The 26,924-nt window shown below is 47.7% G+C and overlaps 1 protein-coding gene across 1 annotated transcript in view; it reads left to right on the forward strand.

Moving 5' to 3' along the window:
- LOC142196121 (uncharacterized) overlaps positions 1–26,924 on the forward strand; it is a 530,658-nt gene that overhangs the window by 152,040 nt on the left and 351,694 nt on the right. The window contains 2 exon segments of the mRNA XM_075266346.1: positions 3,696–4,559; positions 14,934–15,500. Coding sequence (XP_075122447.1) covers positions 3,696–4,559; positions 14,934–15,500 — 1,431 coding nt within the window.

Below are 26,924 nucleotides of genomic sequence, written 5' to 3' on the forward strand. Positions count from 1 at the left end.
AGAGCGATCTGTATCTTCTCTTATATCACCCGCATCTTCCAGTGCGGCTGTCACCTTATCTCAGCTCATGTCACTTACACAAACAGGACACCATGAGTTGCTGTCAATCAACTGACCGCACTAACAGACATGTATTCGCAGTAAGAGCCGCGCCTAGTAACATCTGGATTATACTTGAAAATACTAAAAAACCCACGCTTAAGGTAAGTTATAACTTCTATCACTATGATGGTGCATTGTTATTAGTCTCACCATGTTACGTGGTTTACTACAGGAGGAGTTAGACACTCCATGCCTTCTATTGGCTATAAGGAAAGATTGATGACTCACTATCACTGATTGATCTGCTGCAGATTTCCATATAGGACATATCTGCAGAGAAAAAAAATAGATAAAATCTAGAAAAAACCAAATTGGCAGAATAATGATTTTAACCAATGGAAAAGTTTAATAACTTTTTGGATTCCTAATACTATTTGATTATACTCATATATTGTATATCACATGTTCCTCCTCTCTCTGCACCCAGCGACTGCCTATGGCAGAAAGATATCAAATCAAATCAAAAAAGCTTTATTGGCACGTCCGAATAGATATTTGGCATTGCCACAGCTAGTAAAGTGTGTGTGTGTGTGTGGAGGGGGTTGGATTGGGGTGGGTGAGTGGTGGGTATGGGGGGGTGGGGTGGGTGGTTTGGGGTATAACAGTCCATGGAGTCTCATCTTCCTCTTGTTTGGTGACAGCTGGACACGTATTGGGCAGCGATCTCCACAGTGGCCTCTTCTTCTCCACCAAGCCTGGCTAAGCCACCTGAGCAAACCAGACACTCACCAACCAAACAACAGCCAACCACCAAACCAAAAACACCAACAGATGATAACCAAGGCCGAAATAAAGGTGACCACAGAGAGCGGTACATTGAAGAATGGAGAAACGAAATAACTCCAAGAAACTCACCGTGTACCAATCCCTACAAAGGGACTACACCATGGCCACCTACCTGGAGAGAATACGCCACCCCAAGCACAGACAGACCCTGAGCCGGTACAGACTGAGCGCCCACAACCTAGAGATAGAGACGGGGCGATACAGACAGACGTACAAGCCACGGGAGAAGAGACTGTGCCAGCACTGTGACCAGGGGGTCCTAGAAGACCAGACCCACTTCCTGCTACACTGCACCAAATACTCAGCTGTGAGGGCCGTCTACTACCAAAGACTCTCTGCCCACATCCCAGACTGGGAGAAGAGGAAACTCTACATCCTACTGGGAGAAGAAGAGGCCACTGTGGAGATCGCTGCCAAATACGTGTCCAGCTGTCACCAAACAAGAGGAAGATGAGACTCCACGGACTGTTATATTTATCCCAATACACATAGAGCACACACAAGCACCCCCCAGCTCTCCACGTGCCCCCTCACATCTCCCCCCCACAGTACACCATGCACCCTACATCTCTCCCCCATAGTACACAATGCACCCCAAATCTTTCCCCCACCACATAGTACACCAGACACATCATATGTCCTTATGTTCTTCCACTGCAGGGAATACAACTTTATTACATGTGCAAGAACCTTCCTACAAGCAGAGACAGCCTCCCCAGTAACCTGACCAGAGAATGTCATGTGACCCCTGGTTCACGTCTGCGTTTGGTAATCCGTTCGGGGAGTCTGCATGGGGACCCTCCAAACAGAATACCGAACACACTGACAAGCAGAGTGCTTATGAGAGCACACGGATCCCATAGACTATAATGGGGTGCGTGTGTTTTCTGCGCGGTGTCCATACGAGTCCTGCAAACCGAAAAGTAGATTGTGAAGTACTTTTCTATTCGCATGTTATGTGCGGAGACCGAGCAGAAAGCACAAGGACCCCATTATAGTCTACGGAGTCCATGTGCTCTCATAAGCTCTCCGCTTGTCACTGCGTTCAGTATTCCATTCGGTGGGGCCCCATGCAGACTCCTCTAATGGATTACCAAACGCAGATGTGAACCAGCCCTGACTGTGACTGTGTCAGAAGGTCCTTGCTGAGTATAGCATTAGTGATAGACCAGGCAGGAGAGCGGAGCAGGCGCACACGTCACATGGTCATACTGTGTCACATGTCCCTCCATGTCACCAGCTCAGTGCTCAGAGGAGGAGTGTCAGGGAGCAGGCGGAGCCAGGTCAGTGGGGGCGTGGCTTCAAAAATAGACAGAAGTAGAAATGAAAGTGAAAGTCTCAGTAAGTTTATTATTTCTCTTTGTGCTGCACATTACAGACTGTTACCTATAAAGTGGCCGCCCCTTTAACATGAAAACAGCAATTTACATATTTTTGTTTTCGATCTTATGAGACAAGGAAATATCCAATACGTTTATTTCTTTTTACATTTTTGTTATTTTGGTGCAGGAAATTAATGAAAAATGTAACTCCATTAACCAGTTCAGGAGCGCCCATAGACTATATACCCGTACGACCTTGTAGTGTTTAGTAGCTGCAGATCTGGGGAGTCGGCTGTGACTACATCCGGAGCTCCTGTAGAGAAGGCAGAGACTGGTTATTACCGTCCTCACATCCCCATCTCTGTATACACCGCGCTCAATGAGTACTGTATACACAGCTATGGGAGCCGCCATGATGTGACTCCTCTCTGACCCGGCGGTCACGTGATATGCCGGGGACCCGAGACTGTAAGAGCTGCTGGGTCCTGGAGGACAATGATCCCTCTTCAGTTATGGACAGGAGGCGGCATTCCTCCTCAGGTACCAGCCCCAGTTACAGGGAAAATCGTGACTCCCCCCCCCCCCCCCCAAATAATATTGTTGGAAAAACAAAAAAAGATGTAAAAAATAATTCCAAAAATCTTAAAAATCAAAATCACCCCCTTGTCCCTGGAACACATATAAAAGTTACACACATAACATTAGTCATCCCTGTGTCTGATAATACCGGTGTACAAACTTATACAGATATTCCTCCCAGGCAGTGAATACATTTGTTTGCTCTTTTGTCTCCAATAGAAATTTGTATAAAAAGTGATGACAGTAATAGACATTATCCAAGATGGCGGAACTAAAAAGTACAACTCACCCCACAAACAGACGCCCTATACATCATGGAGATAGAAAATAGTTACCAGTGTCAGAATATGGCGGCTCCAGAAATTGCGGGTTTTTTCCCCAAAAAACAAACACGTAAATACAAAGTCAATAAGAATATCGAATAAACTCAGTTTTTCTCCAATTCCACCCATTCAATATTTTTTCCATCTTCCCAGTACATCGCATAGAATAGTAAATGGAAACATTACAACGTACAATCTGTCCCTCAAACATTAACCCCTCATATGGCTCTGTGAACAGAAAACTAATAAGGTTATGGGGTTTGGAAGGCGAAGAGTCAAAAATGGACAGGAAGAGGTTAAAGGGATTTTGCAACAAGAGATACCTATCCTATATACATGTGATAATTCTGTTTCATTTTGCAGGCGGTGACTGGATGAGCGGCTCCATAGACACCCCCCGAATATAAAGGAGAAGATCATCACAGATTGGTACAAGAAGACCTGGACGTAGACTGGGGAAATCTTTTCTGGTTCTGAACCATGAACTCAGACATGAAACCTAATCCTTCCATACATGAGGGAACTGACAGAGATGAAAAAACATTTCCATGTCCTGAATGTGGGAAACATTTTAGCAAAAAAGCACGACTTGTAGATCATATAAGAACCCACACAGGAGAGAAGCCATTCTCATGCTCAGAATGTGAGAAATGTTTTACAGATATAAGTAGTCTCAACAGACATCTTAGAATTCACACAGGAGAGAAGCCATATTCATGTTCTGAATGTGGGAAATGTTTTACTCAACAATCACTTCTTGTGGGGCATCAAAGACTTCACAAACAAGAGAAGCCATTTTCATGTGTAGAATGTGGAAAATGTTTTAACAGAAAATCTAATCTTGCATATCATCTGAAAGTTCACATAGGAGAAAAGTATTTTTCTTGCTCAGAATGTGGGAAATGTTTTATGTTCAAAAGATATCTTGTGAATCATCTAAGAGTTCACACAGGAGAGAAGCCATTTTCATGCTCAAAATGTGAGAAACGTTTTCGCAATCAAAGTCATCTTAGCATACATAAAAGAACTCACACAGGTGAAAAGCCATATTCATGTTCTGAATGTGGGAAATGTTTTGCAGACAAATCAAGTCTTGCACGTCATGAGAAAATTCACACAGGAGAGAAGCCATATTCATGTTCTGAATGTGGGAAATGTTTTACAGACAAATCAAGTCTTGCAGGTCATGAGAAAATTCACACAGGAGAGAAGCCATATTCATGTTCAGAATGTGGGAAATGTTTTAGCCTACAAAGTACTCTTAAGACACATGAGAGAAGTCACACAGGAGAGAAGCCTTTTTCTTGCACAGAATGTAAGCAATGTTTTAGACATCAAAGTAGTCTTAAGATGCATGAAAGAACTCACACAGGAGAGAAGCCATATTCATGCTCAGAATGTGGGAAATGTTTTAGCCAACAAAGTAGTCTTAAGAGACATGAGAGAAGTCACAAAACAAGAACAATTCCCCAGTAAAGTGTAACCAGTAAGATGTCACTGCGGTATTTCTGTACATGGGTATCATGAACTATGTGACCCTGATATAAAGTATATTTACCAGCCATTACTACACCCAGAGTCGCCTTCCAGGAATCTTCATCGTCTCTTCTTTACAGAATTGCTTTCCTTCAGATACACTCGGAGGTTTTCTTACATGAACTGCTCAATTCAGATCCAGAAGAAACTAGAACTAGAAATCTTGACTCTTTTACAGCGGCATTATTTTATCCTCCTGGCTGTGTGAGGAGTCAGACCCCGCTGATCTGATATTGATGACCCCCCGATACATGAGCCATCAGTCTATAACCTGCAGGACACCTCTAGTTTGGACCTTTAGGACTGAGCGGCTTTCCATTAATGTCGCTGTATGAGGGCTTAGTTTTTTGTGCGGGTTGTATTTTTTAGTAGTAACATTTCAGGATAGATGGAATTTATTGATGAACTTTTATTAAATGTAACAACAATTTCACCATTTACCATGTGACATAAATAATGTTTTCCCTTTATGATGATGTCGCTGCGATTATGGGGACACCAAATATGTAGATACCTTTATAACATTTACCATCATTTACACCAGATTACTGACATGAGCTATGGGCTGGGGTAGATTTCAGCACGGCCTATATCCACCTCCTTGGCTACCAGGACAGACATCAATGCTTGTGGTACATCCCAATACAAACACCAGACGTCAGTGTCACATTGTAGTCAGCACTTATTGAATAGAATTCCAGTAAATCTTGTTTTTCATGGCCCCAAAGAAAACAAGACTAATAAGTCTACAGGGAATAATCTGCGGCAGATTAATAATAATACATTTTCTTTATATAGCGCCAACATATTCCACAGCGCTGTACAATTTGTAGGATTCATATACAGCCAAAAAGATAAAAAGACAAAGAAAGAGTCACTTCACACAATGGGACTGAGGGCCCTGCTCACAAGAGCTTACAATCTATGAGATAGAGGGGGTGACACAAGAGGTAGCAGGGGCGGCATTGCTTATGTGTAGAAAGAGCAAAAGCAATCCACAGCCCAAGCTTCATGCAATCATATGGATCATGAGAGGGAGAGAAGACTCTGTGCACGGAGAAACAACCTCCTGGTCAAGGCAACCAAAAGATCAACTAAAAACATTTGCATAAAATCCAACACAAATTGTATAAAACTTAACTTTTAATTATTGGAAAAGTGTCCAGAAGATCCCAAGATAACCAGTGTAGGAAGTGAAAAAAAAACCAAAACAAAAAAAACCCAGACCTACATGGTGTAGCAGTTGCCTACGCGTTTCTGGGCGTTAGCCACTCGGGAGAAGTCTTGTATACGAGCGTGGGTGGTTCTGATAATAGAGGATGTAAGTGTTAGGTCATTGAGTGATAGTGATGAGGGAGGAAATGGACCGGCACAGACCGGAGGCCTCGCTGTAGTGACCGGCACAGACCGGAGGCCTCGCTGTAGTGACCGGCACAGACCGGAGGCCTCGCTGTAGTGACCGGCACAGACCGGAGGCCTCGCTGTAGTGACCGGCACAGACCGGAGGCCTCGCTGTAGTGACCGGCACAGACCGGAGGCCTCGCTGTAGTGACCGGCACAGACCGGAGGCCTCGCTGTAGTGACCGGCACAGACCGGAGGCCTCGCTGTAGTGACCGGCACAGACCGGAGGCCTCGCTGTAGTGACCGGCACAGACCGGAGGCCTCGCTGTAGTGACCGGCACAGACCGGAGGCCTCGCTGTAGTGACCGGCACAGACCGGAGGCCTCGCTGTAGTGACCGGCACAGACCGGAGGCCTCGCTGTAGTGACCGGCACAGACCGGAGGCCTCGCTGTAGTGACCGGCACAGACCGGAGGCCTCGCTGTAGTGACCGGCACAGACCGGAGGCCTCGCTGTAGTGACCGGCACAGACCGGAGGCCTCGCTGTAGTGACCGGCACAGACCGGAGGCCTCGCTGTAGTGACCGGCACAGACCGGAGGCCTCGCTGTAGTGACCGGCACAGACCGGAGGCCTCGCTGTAGTGACCGGCACAGACCGGAGGCCTCGCTGTAGTGACCGGCACAGACCGGAGGCCTCGCTGTAGTGACCGGCACAGACCGGAGGCCTCGCTGTAGTGACCGACACAGACCGGAGGCCTCGCTGTAGTGACCGGCACAGACCGGAGGCCTCGCTGTAGTGACCGGCACAGACCGGAGGCCTCGCTGTAGTGACCGACACAGACCGGAGGCCTCGCTGTAGTGACCGGCACAGACCGGAGGCCTCGCTGTAGTGACCGGCACAGACTGGAGGCCTCGCTGTAGTGACCGGCACAGACCGGAGGCCTCGCTGTAGCGTCTAGCCTGATAGATGAGCCTGGCCGCTGCATTCAGAATAGATTGTAGAGGGGAGAGTTTAGTGAGGGGAAGACGGATTAGTAAGGAGTTACAGTAGTCAAGGCGAGAATGAATCAGAGAGACAATAAGTGTCTGTAATGTATCTCTGGTGAGGAAAGGGCGTATTCTGGAGATGGTGACCTGAGAACCAGCCGGGCCATCAGATATAATGGGGGGCAGAAACCTTTGCCATTACATCCGCTGTGACACTACAACTCCCAGCAGGCAGATTTCACTTCTAGGAGAGTTTTACAAACAGCAGAACAAGTTTACAAGCTGAGAGCTTTAGCTTCACAACAACTAAAGATGCCAAATATTACTGAACCCCTGGATCGCAGCAATGTCCCCACAGCTGGCCATGCTAAGAGACAAGAGCCGGAACCTCACTGCAAGCACTGGCCTGAGATCTGCTGATATCCGCCATATACGTGTATATATATATGGGGAGATAACTATACATATACACAGACACATCCCTATAGAGGAGGGAGTGGTATGGAAACATAGAAAGCACTGGAAGGAAATATTCAGTAAGAAATGCAGAAACAAATAAGAGTATAAAATAGGTTCTCTCCATGTTGTGTCCACAGGGAGGAGGAGCAGGACTGGAGTAGATCTGTCCTGGCCGCCGATCCAACTTGTCCTGAGCGAGTGATCCACAGACCTGCTGTAGGCGAGAGAACAAGGAGTCTAAAGATGGCTGCCGAGGGTGTAATGTGCAGACTAGCTAAGGACACAGGGAGGTGGAGTGGGGGGTAAGGCGGGGGTCACGTCTGTGTCGGTTTTGCAGAAATTGCTAAAAATCAGCAGAGAAAAAAGTTCTGCACAGAGGACATTGTTCACACTGCTTCTGAAATGATGGACAAATGGGGTCTCTGTGTAGCGGGGAATTTAGCAGTCCGGCTCTCTATTGTGCAGATCCCCCGGAAGACCTGAATGACGGAGACCATGGCGCTAGTGTGACCCTAACGTAAGTGGGCAAGAGGGAGGGGCCTGAGTTACAGCTGAGAGAGCAGCCCAATGAATCCTGGGAGTTGTAGTGCAGCCCTGGAGGAAGTCCAGAACAGGAAGTAACAGATGGAAATCACTGCAGAGCCTGCGCGGAGCGGCCGGAGAGCGGAGGGAACGCTGGACTCACTGCTAAAGGTATCAGGGACATTTATTCACCTGTCTGTAGCACTAGTAGGACTTTGTTTTTATGTCCTTATCACCCCTTTAAGCACTTACCAACTGTCCACTGACTATATCAACTTATTTACGTCTCCAAGATGGTGCAGCTGCAGGAGTGGGGGAGGGGGCGTCTGTCACTGACAAGAGAAGGCCGGGACAGGTTATTACAGGTTATTACTATCCGGCCTCCTCTATCTCCTTAGGGCTAGTTCACACGTAAAAACCTCCTGGCTTATTTTGGTCCTGAAAAAAACCGCTTCCTAATTAGGAAGCTTTTTTTTGACATTGCCAGGCTTTTTTTGGAGCTTTTTTTTGTAAAAACCGCTTCCAAAAAAAGCCAGGCTGTTTTCCCCTCCCATAGAAGTGAATGGGCTAAAAAAACCGCTAGCGGTTTTTTGCAAAAAACAGCTAGCGGTTTTTTGCAAAAAACCGCGCTGAAAAAAACCTGCGCTGTTTTTGCCTCCCATTCACTTCTATTGCTTTCTTCAGGCGGAAAACGCCTGAAGAAAGGTCATGTCGCTTCTTTTTTCTGCTAGCTGAAAAATAACTAGCAGAAAAAAAAAGCTAGTGGAAAAAAAAGCTAGCGGAAAAAAAAAGCTAGCTGTTCACATAGGGCTCCATTGTAAAGGGGCTGATTTTGAAGCGAAATCCGCTGTCAAAAAACTCCCCTTTGCCCACGTGTGAACTAGCCCTTATACTTAGTGAGCGCTGTGTATACAGCAATGGTAGCCGCCATCTTACTGCTTCCTCCTGGCCTGGTGGTCATGTGATCACTGAGCTCCTGGGTCCTAGAGCAGACCTGGGCAAAGCCCCGCCCCCGGGCCATATCCGGCCCTCTGACTGATTCAGTCCGGCCCGCACAGCTAGACTAGGAAGAGGGGCGTGTCTAGGGGGCGTGTTTTAGTGCCGGCAGGACAGTGCAGGAAGATGGAGACATGTGAGTGTGTGTAAAAAGGTACTGGGGAATGTAAGCTGCAGGGGGCAGTGTGTGTGTGTGTCTGTCTGTGTCTCAGTAACCTAGGGGCAGAGATGGAGGGGGGGACATGAAACTGGGGGTAGATGAAGACGGCACTTAAACTGGGGGGACATTAAAATGGGGACAACTGGAGGGGGCATTAAACCATGGAGGTAGGTGGAGGGGGACCTGTCTGCCTCTAGTTGCCCCCAGTTTAATGTCACCCTCCAGCTACCCCTACGGTTTTAATGTCTGCTTCCAGCTTCCTGATTTTAATGCCCCTCTCTAGTTGCGCTCAGTTTCATGTCCATGTTCCAGCTGTCAATTTATTGCCCCCCTCCAACTACCCCCACTGTTTAATGTCCCCCTCCAGCTGCCCCAGTTTCATGTCCCCTCTAGTTTCCACCAGTTTACACTGGGGCACCAGGAGAGGGACCTAATACTGTGGGACAGTTGGAAGGGAACATTATAATGTGGGGACATGTAATGTACGGGTGACTGTAGGAGGATTATACTGTGTGAGGGCACATGGAAAGATGATTGGGAATGGGCGGAGTCAACGTAGAAGTGGGTGGAGCTAAATTTGCCATGGCGCAGCCCTCTAACATAGTTTCATCTTTGTCCCCAGATTCATGTCTCCCCATCTCTTCCCCCAGATTCATGTCCCCACATCTCTGCCCCCAGTGTCATGCCGTCCTCTCCATCTCTGCCCCCAGATTCATGTCCCCCCATCTCTGCCCCCAGATTCATGTCCCCCCATCTCTGCCCCCAGATTCATGTCCCCCCATCTCTGCCCCCAGATTCATGTCCCCCCATCTCTGCCCCAGATTCATGTCCCTCCCATCTCTGCCCCCAGATTCCTGTCCCCCCATCTCTGCCCCCAGATTCCTGTCCCCCCATCTCTGCCCCCAGATTCCTGTCCCCCCATCTCTGCCCCCAGATTCCTGTCCCCCCATCTCTGCCCCCAGATTCCTGTCCCTCCATCTCTGCCCCCAGATTCCTGTCCCCCCATCTCTGCCCCCAGATTCATGTCCCCTCCATCTCTGCCCCCAGATTCATGTCCCCTCCATCTCTGCCCCCAGATTCATGTCCCCCATCTCTGCCCCCAGATTCATGTCCCCTCCATCTCTGTCCCCAGATTCATGTCCCCTCCATCTCTGCCCCCAGATTCATGTCCTCTCCATATCTGCCCCCAGATTCATATCCTCTCCATCTCTGTCCCCAGATTCATGTCCCCTCCATCTCTGCCCCCAGATTCATGTCCCCCATCTCTGTCCCCAGATTCGTGTCCCCTCCATCTCTGTCCCCAGATTCATGTCCCCCATCTCTGTCCCTAGATTTGTGTCCTCTCCATCTCTGCCCCCAGATCTCTGCCCCCAGTGTCATGCCGTCCTCTCCTTCATCTGCCCCCAGTTTCACGTTCCACCTCCACATTACACTTACCTTCTCCTTCGTTCCCCCGCTGCACTCTGCGCGCCTCTCTCTCTCACTGGCACACAGTTGTAGACGCGATGTGACGTCATCACATCGCGTCTACAAGCCAATAGGTGGCGTTCAGCGGCGAAGCAAGGAGCTGATCTGTGTCAGCTCCTTGCTTCAGCTGCGTATGTGTTCAACTCAGATCTGTATCCTCTGGACGCAGATCTGAGTTGAAATCGGGACATACCTCCCTCCAACCGGGACCGCGGGACACGTCACCGGAATCGTGAATGTCCCGCGGAAATCGGTACGGTTGGGAGGTATGCATTAATACAAGATAAATCAGGAAGAATAAAATTCAGAATGAGGTGGAATTGGAGAAAAACTGCGTTTGTGCGACTTTCTTACGGGCTTCATTCTTACGGCAGTCACTGTGTAGCCAAACTGACATGTCTCCTGTATTCTATGTCTCACTATGACTTTGGAGATACCAATTTTATAGTTTTATTTACATTTTAGGTCTTAACAAAAATCCTAAATATTCTGACCCGTATCTTTATATATTCCCATGTACGGGGATGTAGGAGACCGGGGGACCTAGGAGTTTCGAACACTAATGCATTACAAAATCCCGGCATTTGGCTGCATAGAACAGTCTGTCAGACATATGGGAGCCTAGGGGCAACTTGGTGGCTCAGTGGTTAGCACTGCAGCGCTGGAGTCCTGGGTTTGAATCCTGCAAGGAGTGTTGTCGCAATAGTAATCCTGCTCAGTACGAGAGGAACCGCAGGTTCAGACAATTGGTGTATGTGCTTGGCTGAGGAGCCAATGGGGCGAAGCTACCATCTTTGGGATTATGACTGAACGCCTCTAATTCAGAATCCCCCCTAAACGTGACGATACCGCAGTGCTGAGGAGCCCAGGTTGGCCTGGGATAGCCGGCGGGGAAGGGTCACGTCCCCCGCTGCCGGCGCTTAGTGCCGCACACCACGGGGCCATAGCGCGGCCGGAAGCCCGCCACCTCTCTCCCGCAGCGCATCGCACGTTCGTTGGGAACCCGGTGCTAAATCATTCATAGACGACCTGATTCTGGGTCAGGGTTTCGTGCGTAGCAGAGCAGCTACCTCACTGCGATCTATTGAAAGTCATCCCTTGAGCCAAGTTTCTGTCAAAAAAAAAAAAAGAATCCTGCAAGGAGTTTGTATGTTCTCCCTGAGTTTGCGTGGATTTCTTCCCATTCTGCAAAAGACATACTGATAGGAAAAAAAGATGTTCATTGTGATCCCTATATGGGGCTCACAATCTACATAAAAAAAGACATATGGGAGCCTTCAATACTCTCTGGCTGTCATGGCAATGAGACGCTGGCTCCAGATCTTGTTCCAGTTGCCAAAATAGAGGCACCTATGTGCCGCCAGTAAATGGTGCCTCAGTCAGCTTTGACCTAGGGGTTGGGGGGTTAATGCCCCCAATCTGAGCGGACACTGATCATGTGCATTAGCGTCGACTCTGAACATAGAAGCCATTAGGTCAAAGTTGAAGGAAATCCGACCAGTAGAGATGATGTAGTAGGAGGTGAGATGAGCCGCACATGTACCAAACACTTCAATGTCTCCGTAATTATCAGCTCTACAGAGAAGATAAGGGAATATATCAGATGAGACCTGGAGACTCTCTCAGCCTCCGATCCGGTGACTGGAGGGATTGTGGTGCTCCCATCAGCTCCGCATCCTCCTCATTGTTTACCGCCTATAGCTCCGCACTTCTGGTAATGGCTTCGCCTGCTGTTACAGTTCAGTCCTATTCTCTTGAATGGTCCTGAGCTGAGGTTTGTTGTAATACCAGTCACAGCCACTACTAATAGTGCAGCGCTATAGCTGGTAAGTAATGGATCACATGACAAGGGGCAGACCCCACTGATCTGATATTTATGGTCTATTCTATAGATGAACAATCCAGAAAGGTTTCGCTGCTCCCCACAGTAAGGCTACATGTACAGGAACGTGAGCGACAATCTATAAGGAGTCATCCTTCATCCTTCCTAATATAACAAATATAAATATAGACACGTCTGACAAGGCCGGATCTCCAACTCCTTCATCCTGGAGATGGCCAGCAAATCTTTCCAGACAATACAATCCAATCGTCCAGAGATCATCACAATCTGTCACCCTCAGCAAAGCAGAAGGAAGGACGTAACGTAATAATGGCCGAAACACCGCGAAGGATCCGACAAATGGGATTTACTGACACCCAGAAATCACCCCCATTCATAGAGCTGGATCCGGGTCAGGTAGTCAGTGGTGAGAGGACAGATATATTAGAGACCAAGGCTGATATGGTAGGACTGTAGAGGACCATAGAGGTGTGAAGGTCCTGCACCTTGTTCTCATAGGATAGAGTCCAGGCAAAGAAGAAACCGAACTAATAATGGAGACATTTCCAGGATTTTAGTATAGAAGATCCCTCCTTGCTGACACCCTCCATCCCCTCCTATCAGCTGTGTGAAGAGGCCGAATCACTTGATCGAGCATTGTGACGACCTCTCTGCTCTCCTAGCACAGCGCCATGCATTGTATAGTGGTTGTACTTAGTATTACAGCTCAGCCCAATTTACATAAATGGAACAGCGGTAGAAATAGGTCATGTGACGGATGAATGTGATGTCCTTGGTTGTGAATGTTCCAAGATGTCCATGTACAGGGCTGTGGTCTCATATTCATCACATCATATTGGGCCCACAATTCTCTGACCCGCAGACCACATGGAGATTTCTGGACCATGAAGCGGCTCTTGGCGCGGCTCGTGTGAATTTTCTGTGTGCCAAGACCTTTTGTTCTGAGAATAGAGATGGAAAAATCAGTTCGTAACGAGTCAGGTTTATCCTGAATGTTCTAAATTGTTCAGTTTTTAATGAAGCCAAACTATTGGTAATTCGCTTCGGACAAACAAAAATGGCTGTGCTACAAGAAAATGGCCGACACCATGTATTTAACCCTTAACAACACAGGATGTATTATTACGTCCTGACCACCTGGGTTTCTTGCAAATGGGCGTAATAGTATGTCGTGTGTCGGCCGCCCACTTACTATGTGAGCAGGAGGCGTCAGAAACGAGTGATAGCTGTAAATGGCGACTAACACCAACTGCAATACCCCCCCCCCCCGAATCAGCTTTTTGCAGCGGTGGAGGACATACGCAGCTATCACGATAACAAGTGGTAATTTCTTTGGTAGGTAGTAGGATGTAACCCATTCATGACTGGCCTGTTTAACCCCTTCATGACCAGGACATTTTTCCATTGTCACATAAACAAGAGCCAGAACTTTCTTTTATTTTTGTGTACATGTAACTCTATGAGGACTTGTTTTTTGCAGGACCAGGTGCAGTGTTTGATGTCAGATATCTCATTCATTAACCATTGTCTTTCTACAGGTTACATTTTGTGGCCTTAACCACGTGACTTAGATACCTGATACAATTATTCTCTGGGTTGATAGAATTTTATTGATACCAAATTATATATTATAAGCTTTTATTATAATTTTTTTACAGAATGGTATGAGGGTTTTTTAACCAGCAAGACCTGGCAGTGTATTTGGTACATATTGGGTAACCCGGGTGTTTTTGAATACTCTTTTTTAAACACTTTTGGGCGGCAAAGAGAACAAAACAGCAATTTAGATATTTTTGTTTTCGATCATCACGGACAAGGAAATAACTAATACATTTCTTTCTTTTGACATTTTTATTATTTACAAAAAATTTTGGTGCAGGAAATTAATGAGAAAATGTAACTCCATTAACCAGTTCAGGAGCACCCATAGACTATATACCCGTACGTCCTTGCAGTATTTAGTAGCTGCAGATCTGAGGAGTCGGCTGTGACTACATCCGGAGCTCCTCTAGAGAAGGCAGAGACTGTTTATTACTGTCCTCACATCCCGATCTCTGTATATACAGTGCTCAATGAGTGCTGTATACACAGCTATGGGAGCCGCCATGATGTGACTTCCCTCTGATCCGGCGGTCACGTGATATGCCGGGAATCCGAGACCGTAAGAGCTGCTGGGTCCCAAAGGACAATGATCCCCTCTGCAGTTATGGACAGGAGGCGGCATTCCTCCTAAGGTATTTATCCTATATACATGTGATAATTCTGTTTAATTTTGCAGGCGGTGACTGGATGAGCGGCTCCATAGACATCCCCCGAATATAAAGGAGAAGATCATCACAGATTGGTACAAGAAGACCTGGACGTAGACTGGGGAAATCTTTTCTGGTTCTGAACCATAAACACAGACATGAAACCTAATCCTTCCATACATGAGGGAACTGACAGAGATGAAAAAAGATTTCCTTGTCCTAAATGTGGGAAACATTTTAGCAGAAAAGCACGACTTGTAGATCATATAAGAACCCACAAAGGAGAGAAGCCATTCTCATGCTCAGAATGTGGGAAATGTTTTACAACTTCAAGTCATCTTCAAAGACATCAGATAATTCACACGGGAGAGAAGCCATATTCATGCTCAGAATGTGGGAAATGTTTTAGCCAGAAATCATCTCTTGTGGAGCATCAAAGACTTCACACACAGGAGAAATCATTTTCATGTGTAGAATGTGGGAAATGTTTTCGCAGTAAATCAAATCTTGCATATCATCTGAAAGTTCACACAGGAGAAAAGTCTTTTTCTTGCTCAGAATGTGGGAAAGGTTTTATCTTCAAATCACATCTTGTGAATCATCTAAGAGTTCACACAGGAGAGAAGCCATATTCATGCTCAGAATGTGGGAAATGTTTTAGCATACAAAGTAGTCTTAAGAAACATGAGAGAATTCACACAGGAGAGAAGCCATATTCATGTTCTGAATGTGGGAAATGTTTTACAGATAAATCAGGTCTTGAAGATGATGAGAGAATTCACACAGGAGAGAAGCCTTTTTCTTGCTCAGAATGTGGGAAATGTTTTAGCCTACAAAATAACCTTAAGAGACATGAGAGAAGTCACAAAACAAGAACAATTCCCTAGTAAAGTGTAACCAGTAAGATCTCACTGACTAAGCGTTTTTCCATTAATGTCTCTGTATGAGGGCTTAGTTTTTTGTGCGGGTTGTATTTTTTAGTAGTAACATTTCAGGATAGATGGAATTTATTGATGAACTTTTATTAAATGTAACAAGAATTTCACCATTTACCATGTGACATAAATAATGTTTTCCCTTTATGATGAGGTCGCTGCGATTATGGGGACATCAAATATGTAGATACCTTTATATTTTATGTTTTACAGAATAAAGAAACTTTGAAAACAATTTGTCGCTGCTTTCTAAGAGCCAAAACTAAAACTTAATTCTGTCACTGTATTCTTATGGGGCTTGTGTTTTGTAGGAGCAGATATAGTTTTATAGGTAACACTAGCTTTTTCCCGCGACTTCGTCTGCGTTGATTTGAGAATCGGGCGGACACAGACGTGTCAAACTGTGAGAGTAGTTAAAAAATCTTGCTGGGATAGCAAATGTGATATTTTATATTGTGTATGTAGTAATACAGACAATTTGTTGTTATTTTTGGAGGATTTTTTTTATTATTTGAGCTGGTATATGGTAAAGTAGAAATGTACATACTGTATTCGGGAGCGAGGTGTTTCAAGTTAATATACTTCTATATACCACATTGTAGGATTTGTTATTTTCTGCCAAGATTTGTAAGTTTTCTGGGCTGGATACTCGGGAGCAAGCGACATAAAGCTGACCATGAGAGAAGCAGGGTGTGGTAAATGTATTCCCGCCACCTTCAGTGTTTGGCCCTGGGACTTATTACTGGTCATTGTAAATGCTAACTTGAGTGGAAATTGGAGTCTTTTAAATTGAAAAGGCAAATTAGTTGGTATAATTGGGATTTGGGGGATCAAGACGCTTTCTCCTTTAGCTGCTCCTGTAAGAATAGTGGCTTCAATGACATTTTTCCCCAGCTGTGTGACACGTAGCCTTGTGCCATTGCATTATTGGGGTGCATCAAGATTGCGCATGAGCAGAACTGGGACGCCAAGCTTTAGCTCGAGTGTATGGGAAGGCACGCCTGGTAATTCCAAGGTGTTAAGGAATTCTACAGGGTAATTTGTGCTCTCGTCACTGGTCATGACTGTGTCTATTGATTTGCATACTTTGGAGTCACCGAGTAACTGTTGTAAGATCTTCTGGTTAATCTTATTGACGGAGTCATTTCTTGGTGATAGCACTGCTCTTTCGCATAACCACTGTTCATTGTTGATATTGTCTTGTAACTGTGGGAAAAAGTGCGATATAAGTTGGTCTTCTGTCGTGACTGGATGGCAAAAATCATTGGAAAATTCAATTAGCCCATCTGAATCTGTTTGGAGTCGTCCCTCTCCAATCTGCAGCCACTTGGAGGCATAGGCACCTGCTTGAAAATCATTGTAAAGTTGGACACGCATGTTGCATGTTAGGTGGAGCTTTTGTACTTTGGCCCAGAGAGGCGATGCTTTAAGTTCATCTCATCCGCTGGTGTACCTCTGTCAATGACAGGCAGTGTTTGTTGCTTCGCCTAAATAAAGGGTGTTTCACATGTGCGCCCGGGGTCTCCGCTTTCAGGTTTCCTGGCCGAAACAGGGCATGAGACAGAAACCTGCAGGCATTTTTGAAACCCATTGCAATGAATGGGTTTGAAAAGTGAGCGGCCGGGAGCGTTTTGTGCTGTCGACGGCAAAACGTTTTGGTTTTTAACTGTACACAAAGTAGGATATGCAGGAGTTTGTGTGCGGTTGAGAAAACACCGGTCGCGCCAGGGAGGGCATAGAACGCTCAGCAGCACTCATGGGCGAACTGTGTGTGCCAACAGAAGAGGGAAACCTAAGAACGGAGAGCAGACGGTGGTGTGAACTGAGTGTAAGGGGTTTTTTTGCAACCACCATATGGCGGGGCCAGATTAACGGTAGATATACCATTTTGGGGAATGTGTATTGGTTAGATGAGCTTTTATTTAAATGATAGGCCAAAGCGTGAAACAAAATGGTGGTTTGTCACGTATGATTGTGACGTTGATGGTACAGGGCAAATATGTTATAAGTAGACCAGCCATTTTGGGACAGAATGGTAACTAATGTGTATATGCATCACAGTAGTTTTGACTTTTATGTGTTGTAGGGAAAGGAGGTGATTTTTTTTTGTTTGTTTGTTTTTTATTATTTGTTAGAAAGTGTTTTTTGTTAGTGTTTTTTGTTTTACTTTTTTATTAGTTCCACTTAGGGGTTTGAACCTGCAATCATTTGATTGCAAGTCTCCATAGACGGCATTCCAAGTGTATTGCAAGATTGCGTGCCTTACTATTGTAGCTGGTCATAGCCCAGCCACGATAGTATTACTGGAATGACAGGCCTGGGACCATTCAGTATGCTCCCGGCTGGCACCGGAACAGGTCGGCTCCTGCGAGGTCTCCAGGCAGGAGACGGTCTGCAACTTTGAAGGCGTGTGTGTGTGTGTGTGTGTGTGTGTGTGGGGGGGGGGTGGTTGCTTGCTACCAAGTGGTTGCCTTTACTTTTACAATTCCCAGCGGATGTCGTGGAGGGCCGGGCTGCAGCATCGCTCCACTCCTGCCTCTGCAGGAAGCCAGCGGCGGCAGTAAGGTTGCGATCATGCTCCTTTACCCCTTACCCCACCGCATACCCTGTGTATAAGACGACCCCCAAGTTTTCCGAAAAGTTCTTTCTTTGGGGGGGGAAGTCGTCTTGTACACCGGAACATGCAGTAAGGTTGTATGTGGTAGTGGCCGGAGGAGCACCTGAGGGACAGGGCAGTGCAAGACCCTCGGCAGATAGCAGTTAATGTAATGTTGCGGCTGGGCGGCCGGCTGTGTTGAAACACTGGGGCGGAGGAGACAAGGAGGAATAGTAGGGCAGCTTATATATGGAGCAGCTGTCCGTAGAAGAATGTGTGCTGCGAACTTACCGCTGAGCATGGAAAGCAGGAGGATCGCGGGGAAAGCAAGCCAGTTAAGGTAAGTTTCAGGGTCGAGGATGACTGTAGAATGCTGGCGTAGACTTATGGCGCCGCGACCCAGGCTTTGTGTGCGCTGTAGTGACGTGTAGGAAGGAAGTGTGCGTGCGGCCTCCTCAGTGCAGTGTAGTTTGTCTCACTGCCCAAGCAGTGTCGCGCTGGTGTTCAGCAATCATGGCGGTCCCGGAGCGTGGACTTTGTCAGGCTGTTGAGGTATATTACAGGACTGTGTAAGGTCAGCAAATACATGTGAATGTGATTGAGTGGGGTTAGAGCTACCGTTGAGGCAACAATAAGGAGTGTGCAGGCAGTTTGTGGCTGGAAATCTATAGCTGGGGTTAGGAGTCCTGCTTTTGTGAATTTACTGCTAAGAAGCCATGTTGTTTAGCGGCACCAAAAGTAGCCTATGTTTCAATCCCAAGCGAAAACTATGTTTTTGGAAAATTGCACGCAAATCCGTCTGGGCGTTTCAGCGTGATTGAGGAACAAACATCCAAACTCACAAACACGTAGGACAAACAGCTTTTCTTTGGGGTGCCCCACCACCACCACAAATTTGCAGGAATACAGAGCAGTTAGTCCCAGCTATATATGTGAAAACCTGCTTTTCCAGGGGTGTCCCCCCACAATATAGCAGCAATACAAAGAAATTAGTTCCGGCTATATACGTGCAAACCAGGTTTTCAGGCAGTGTTTAACCCCAGAACAGGGATACAGAGCAATTAGGTACGGCTATGTACGCGCAATCCAGATATCCAGGGTGTGTACCCCCAAAACCTAGGTGGGAGACACCAAAATTCAGTCAAGCTATGGCCGCTCAATCCAGATATCCAGGGTGTGCACCCCCCAAAACCTAGGTGGCAGACACAGAAATTCAGTTAGGCTATGTACGCTCAATCCAGATATCCACGGTGTGATTGCCCAAAACCTACCTGGGAGACACATCCATTTAATCATGCTATATCAGCTCAATCCAATTTTTAAGGGTCTCCCCCCCCCCAAAAAAAAAAAAAAAAAGCTAAGTGGGAGAAACACCAATTCAATCAGGCTATATCAGCTCAATCCAATTTTTGGTCAATCCAGATCTGCTAACAGGTTCCGGCCATTATCACACAGGAAAACGTGCCCGGGCCCAGGTGCGGCGGGGAAAACCATATTGCCATATCATCCTGGATGGCATCCCTGACCTCGGAAGCAGTGTGCTGTCTGTCCCCCAAGCTGATGAGCTTCAGCACGTCCTGCTGACATCTCCCCACGCCAATGTTACAGCGTTTGCCGCTAGTAGCTGGGGTGGAGGTTGCAGTGCATTAGGCTTTCAGAGAACCCCTGCCATGAATTTTAGGCTGGGAGAGGAGATAGGCCACCCCAGTTTGCACCCCGGGCCCAGACTCCTCTACATTCACCCGGCCTGTCATTAAAGAGAAGCCGCATTCCTGACCACAGGCGCTTGTTGATGCGTCGGTCGGCAAGTGGACCTTGTAGCAAAGAGCGGAACTCTGGGCCCGACTGATGTTATGGGACACGTGCAGGCGCAAGGCGGGGACAGCACACCAAGAGAAGTAGTAACGGCTAGGCCCAGCATAGGGAGGTGCCCCAGCTGCCATCTGGTGACGGAAGGCCTGGGTATCCAGAAGCATAAACGCCAACATTTCCAGGGCCTGCAGTTTTTAGGTGGCTTGCACTGTACTTCTGCCTGCAATGAAACCCCTGGGAGATGGGGAGTGGCTGGGAAGAGGCGCATGATGGTGCAGGCCAAAAGGGCGCACTCCCCAATGTGTCAGAGACAGATGTGTAGGTGTCCAGACTGGTGTAAAAAGTGGAAGAGGCAGTGTCGGCAACGCCGGGCGACGATTGTCCTGCATTTGTTCTCTCCCACTGAGCCCAGTGCTTGTCTTCCAAATGACAGCGCACACAAGAGGTGGTAAGGTTTCTCTTTTCAGAGCCCCTACTCAGTTTAGACTTGCAAAGTGTGCAAACCACACTAAATTTGTCATGTAACTGACATGTAAATGATAGGTCTATCTATTGGCTGTTCATTTTGATGAAAGTCAGCCGGTCAGCACTGTCAGCTGACAGCCAGCTGTGCTTGTCGGTGATGATGCGACTGGCTGCGCTGAAGACCCTTTCCGATAGCACGTTGGCAGCAGTGAAGGACAGCGTAAGTTCCAGCCACAAATCCAACTTGGAGACCCAATAAGTGTAGGGCGCAGAGGGATTGGAGAGGACAGGGCTGGGGTCGGCCAGGTACTCCCGCAACATGCGTCAATACTTATCCCTTCTGGTGACACTAGGCCCCTCAGTGGCAGTAGTTTGGCCAGTGGGTGCCATTAACGTGTCCCAGACCTTGGAGAGTGTGCCCCTGGTGGGTGTGGACCGGATGGCAGTTGTTAGCCTGTTGGAGGAATGAGTCTGGCAACATGGGCGAGTTTTGCATGAGTGGCTAGTACATGGAAAATCTTTGGCCTTGCTGCCTCTGGACATGCCTCTGCCTCTAGTCACCTTTATTGCTGATGCACTTGCATCCACATCTACACTGCTTTTGCCCCTAGACATCACCCTAGTCCATGCCTCTGCCTCTAGCCACCTTTTTTTCCTGCTTAGCTTACCTCCACATCTACACTGCTTTCCCTGCTAGACATCACCCCTGTCCATGTCGAGTCGGTGGCCTTGTCGTTCACCAACTCCTCTTGCAATTGGCTCACTCTCCCCTAACTGCAAACCGTACATAACCACAGCTTGACCTGATGGCAGCTGTGTCTCGTCATCATCACTGAGGCTCAGAAACGCCCAGAAAATTGCTAGGAAATGGCGGATACTCCAGTATTTGTGCATCGGGATACACAAAGTCATCTGGTAGCTCCTGCAATTCAGGAAGTGGTTCAACAGAGGGAAAGACAGTAAAAAGACCTGAAAATAGATCCTGGGAGGGGGCAAGGGTGGGATGCCTCTGTTGGGAAGATTGGGCATGTTGGGAGGAAGGAGGGGCAGACTCTTGGGTATGAACACGATTGCAGGTAGTGGCTGACCGGCTGCTGGAAAAGCAGCTGGAAGCATTATCCACTAGCCATTGTAACAGCTGTTCCTGGTGCTCGGGCCTGGTCTGTGTTGTACCCTGCACCCTGCTTAACGCAGCTGTTATATCTGGAAATGTGATGAGTGCATGCTACTGTTTCTTGTCCAGTGGAAAGGATGGGATTGGATTTCACGTAAGTCTGCCACCCATGGAAACTCATGGTGCAGAAACTGAGGGAGCTGACTTTGATGAACCCTTGGGTAGATGGAACTCCATTAAAGGTCTCTACTGCTCACACACCCTGCTCAACATACGGTATCTAAGGTTTCAGTGTGTGGTGACCTCGCACAACAGCCGGTGCTTAAGGCAGATGTAGGCGTTGCTGGAGTGTATTGAGGCTAGCACCAGGCACTGTAGACTTGCTAAAGTGGGCGCACAAGCGCCGCACTTTAATCAGCAGCTCGTGTAAATTGGGGTACGTTCTTAGAAACCGTTGCACCAATAATTTGAAAACGTGGGCCATGTGTGGACCGTGTTTGAGTCTGGCAAGCTCCAGATCTGCTACCAGCTTCCGGCCATTATCACATACGCCAACCTGCCTGGGCCCAGGTGCAGCGGGGAAAAACACATTGCCATCTCATTCAGGATGGCATCCCTGACCTCGGAGGCAGTGTGATGTCTAGCTCCCAAGCTGATGAGCTTCAGCACGGCCTGCTGACGTCTCCCCATGCCAGTAGTTGGGGTCGATTCAATGGCAGAGGAGGAGGAGGGTGGTGTTTCAGCACTCTTGCCAGGAATATTGGGCGGGGAGACATGGCAGGCCGCCACAGTTTGCGACCCGGTCCCAGCCTCAACTACATTCAGCCAGTGTGCCGTGATTGAGATGTAGCGTCCCTGGCCACATGCACTTGTCCACGCATCGGTGGTCAAGTGGAACTCTGTGTGACTTAGCGCAGAACTTAGGGCCCGCCTGATGTTACGGGACACACGCTGGTGCAAGGCTCAACTCACCCTAAGGGCCAAAAACACTGCTGGTGAATTTTGTTCCGTTCCAAAGGACTCTGTGTTTAGATTTGGCTCAGTCGCAGCTCCAGGACATGCCTTGGAAGGCAAGGTTTCCTTTAGTGGCTCCATCTCAGCAGGATGATGATGGTGAAGCTTGGTTAAATCTGGTGTCGGAAGGGAAAGTGGTTTCTGATCTACATGTAAAGTACTGGAGCATGTTGTTTGGACTATTAACACCTGATCAGAACCCTGTAGAGGTAATGTAGAGTCTGATATTAGAGGACCATTACCGCTAGTAGTGGTTTCAGCCAATTTTCCACCTTTGCGGTCCTCTAAGTAAAAGTTACCCCCAGGACTTGATGCCAAAATGTTTTCAATTTCACAATCACAATCAAGGTGATTCTGTTCTGTCTGGGTCCGTCCAATCCACTGCATCAATCCAACACAATGAGAGTTCTGGAACCACTGTTTTAGGGGCAAAGAGTTTTAAAAGGGCTAACACTCTGCTGGTGCAAGTCTTTACTCACTCCAAGGGCCAAAAACACTGCTGGTGCAAGGCTTTACTCACTCCAAGGGCCAAAAACACTGCTGGTGCAAGGCTTTACTCACTCCAAGGGCCAAAAACACTGCTGATGCAAGGCTCTACTCACCCAAAGGGCCTAAAACACTGCTGGTAGAGGCTGAAGTCTACTTTGAAGGGCCTCAATCTCTGCTGGGAGCTCAGCTTAAGGGTCTGTAACTTAATTTGGAAGGGCTCACGTTAAGGGACATAAAAGTGAATTTTGGAAGGTCTTACCACATAACACACATCCACAATGACAGTTCAGGGTGTGTACTGTTGGATTTCCCATTGCCTATTCCATCTGTGGTTGTCATTTAAAGGGGTGCTTGTTAATGTTTCTTTAGCATCAAATTTGGGTTTATGTCCATCCAATTGGGGAGGAAAGAAGGTTTCCAGGTATTTTCCGACTTTGATAGAGGTTTTTTTGAATGTGTATAGAGTGTAGTTGTTAGGCTGTGATAGTGGTGTAATAGAGGGACTTTGGGGTGTTAGATGCCCCCAAACATGCTTCCCCTGCTGTCCCAGTTGCATTGCAGAGGTGTTGGCATCATTTTCTGGGGTGTCATAGTGGACTTGGTGACCCTCCTGAGTCGAATGGTGGGTTCCCCTGAAACGAAGCATTTTTCCCCATAGACTATAATAGGGTTCGATATTCGATAGAATAGTCGAATATTGAGCGGCTATTCGAAACGAATATCGAATATTTTACTGTTCGCTCATCTCTATGTCTTATGTATTCTTTGATAGGGCGGTCACTTTAGTCCATAGGACGGTCCAAGGGGCCTTATTGGCGAAATTAGACATTGAGTCGGCACTCCAATTATTGCCGGTTCACCCGGATTGCCACCCCCTTATTAGGGTCCGTTTACACGGAGGAAAATGGTGAGGAATTTGGTGTGGAATTTCAGCGCTGAAAAAAAGCCTCCCATTGACTTCAATGGGTTCCTTTTTCTGCTAACATGGTAGGATACATGGTAGATGGGTTTTATTATTTCGTCGCATGCCTACTGATGGGTTGTTCCAGCTTCTGCCACTTTTTTTAAATCCTTTTGATAGATGGGATAAGGAAATTTTCAAACATGTACATGTACATGCAGATGTAATGGCAGCCATCTCCTCGGTGCCTTTACCTGACATGCAGCCCCATATCATCAATGACTGTGGAAATTTGCGTGTTTCCTTAAGACAGTCGTCTGCATCATCACTTTTCGCAACGCAGATTTGAGATTCATCACTGAATATGACTTTCATCCACAGTCCACCATTGCTTTTCCTTTTCCCATTGTAACCTTGTTTTTTTCTGTTTAGGTGTTAGTGACGGCTTTCTTTTAGCATTTCTGTATGTAAATCCCATCTTTGAGGAGTTTTGTTTATCATTCATGAAGTCGAGGCCTCAGAGAATGCAAGCAGCTAGAAAAGCCAGAGGTGGTGCAACAAAGTCCTAGTGATGTGTTAGAGTCTTATTTTGATTTTCATGATTCCATAAGTTTTTCCTCAGAATTGAGTGATTCCATAATCACTGTTTAGAACACTTGAAGGTAGCTGAGCTGTGTGAGAGGAGACCATGGAGGTAGCAGAGCTGTGTGAGGGGAGATCATGGAGGCGGCAGAGCTGTGTGAGGGGAGACCATGGAGGTGGCAGAGCTGTGTGAGGGGAGACCATGGAGGTGGCAGAGCTGTGTGAGGGGACACCATGGAGGCGGCAGAGCTGTGTGAGGGGAGACCATGGAGGTAGCAGAGCTGTGTGAGGGGAGATCATGGAGGCGGCAGAGCTGTGTGAGGGGAGACCATGGAGGTGGCAGAGCTGTGTGAGGGGAGACCATGGAGGCAGCAGAGCTGTGGGAGGGGAGACTATGGAAGTAGCAGAGCTGTGTGAGGGGAGACCATGGAGGCGGCAGAGCTGTGTGAGGGGAGACCTTGGAGGCGGCAGAGCTGTGTGAGGGGAGACCATGGAGGCGGTAGAGCTGTGTGAGGGCAGACCATGGAGGCGGCAGAGCTGTGTGAGGGGAGAACATGGAGGCGGCAGAGCTGTGTGAGGGGAGAACATGGAGGTGGCAGAGCTGTGTGAGGGGAGAATGTGGAGGTGGCAGAGCTGTGTGAGGGGAGACCATGGAGGCGGCAGAGCTTTGTGAGGGGAGAACATGGAGGTGGCAGAGCTGTATGAGGGGAGACCATGGAGGTAGCAGAGCTGTGTGAGGGGAGACCATGGAGGCGGCAGAGCTGTGTGAGGGGAGACCTTGGAGGCGGCAGAGCTGTGTGAGGGGAGACCATGGAGGCGGTAGAGCTGTGTGAGGGCAGACCATGGAGGCGGCAGAGCTGTGTGAGGGGAGAACATGGAGGCGGCAGAGCTGTGTGAGGGGAGAACATGGAGGTGGCAGAGCTGTGTGAGGGGAGAATGTGGAGGTGGCAGAGCTGTGTGAGGGGAGACCATGGAGGCGGCAGAGCTTTGTGAGGGGAGAACATGGAGGTGGCAGAGCTGTATGAGGGGAGACCATGGAGGTAGCAGAGCTGTGTGAGGGGAGACCATGGAGGCGGCAGAGCTGTGTGAGGGGAGACCTTGGAGGCGGCAGAGCTGTGTGAGGGGAGACCATGGAGGCGGTAGAGCTGTGTGAGGGCAGACCATGGAGGCGGCAGAGCTGTGTGAGGGGAGAACATGGAGGCGGCAGAGCTGTGTGAGGGGAGAACATGGAGGTGGCAGAGCTGTGTGAGGGGAGAATGTGGAGGTGGCAGAGCTGTGTGAGGGGAGACCATGGAGGCGGCAGAGCTTTGTGAGGGGAGAACATGGAGGTGGCAGAGCTGTATGAGGGGAGACCATGGAGGTAGCAGAGCTGTGTGAGGGGACACCATGGAGGCGGCAGAGCTGTGTGAGGGGAGACCATGGAGGTGGCAGAGCTGTGTGAGGGGAGAACGTGGAGGTGGCAGAGCTGTGTGAGGGGAGAACGTGGAGGTGGCAGAGCTGTGTGAGGGGAGACCATGGAGGCAGCAGAGCTGTGTGAGGAGAGACCATGGAGGCGGCAGAGCTGTGTGAGGGGAGACCATGGAGGTGGCAGAGCTGTGTGAGGGGAGAACATGGAGGTGGCAGAGCTGTGTGAGGGGAGACCATGGAGGTAGCAGAGCTGTATGTGTGTAACTGGCATGTGTGAAGGAAGAAGAACAGAGGCAGTATAATACTGAGAAACAGAATATAGGCAGAATATAGCTTTATTTCATATAGGACTAAGTATGGTAGTGGGGGGGGTCCCCAACAAGTGTCTTGTATAAAAGAGGGCCCTGTTTTCATAAAATGTGGGAACCATTAATGTAAGCAAACAAAATATCAAAACTCATAGAGGTACTTAAATAGTCTGAAAAAACATTAACACTATAAATTTTTTCAGTAAAGGGAATGTCCCGGATTATCTTTTTATATATATTAGGGCGAGTAAGGTAAAAAAAAACAAAAAAAATTGTAAATATATATACAACCGCACACACATATATGTTCAATTGTCCCTGGTGTCTCCCAGCTTGATCCGGTTTTGTTGCTCCGGGAAGTCCCGACCACACGAGACCACTCTGTAGCCTTAGTGAAGGACACAGAACTGGCCTGACATAATATAGAAAATAACCCAAGAAAACCTCTTTCATTTCCTGCACCAATCTTTATTTTTTTAGTAAATCACAAAAAAGTAAAAAAGAAGCCGCCCTATTGGTTATTTCCTTCTCTGTAAAGGCCTGAACAATAATAATACAAATATCCCTAAATGGTTTGTTTATTATTTGCCCCACCCCCAACCAAAAAAAAGGTATAAAAGCATTGAAAA

The sequence above is a fragment of the Leptodactylus fuscus genome, chromosome 2 (assembly GCF_031893055.1).
Source record: "Leptodactylus fuscus isolate aLepFus1 chromosome 2, aLepFus1.hap2, whole genome shotgun sequence".
NCBI lineage: Eukaryota > Metazoa > Chordata > Amphibia > Anura > Leptodactylidae > Leptodactylus > Leptodactylus fuscus.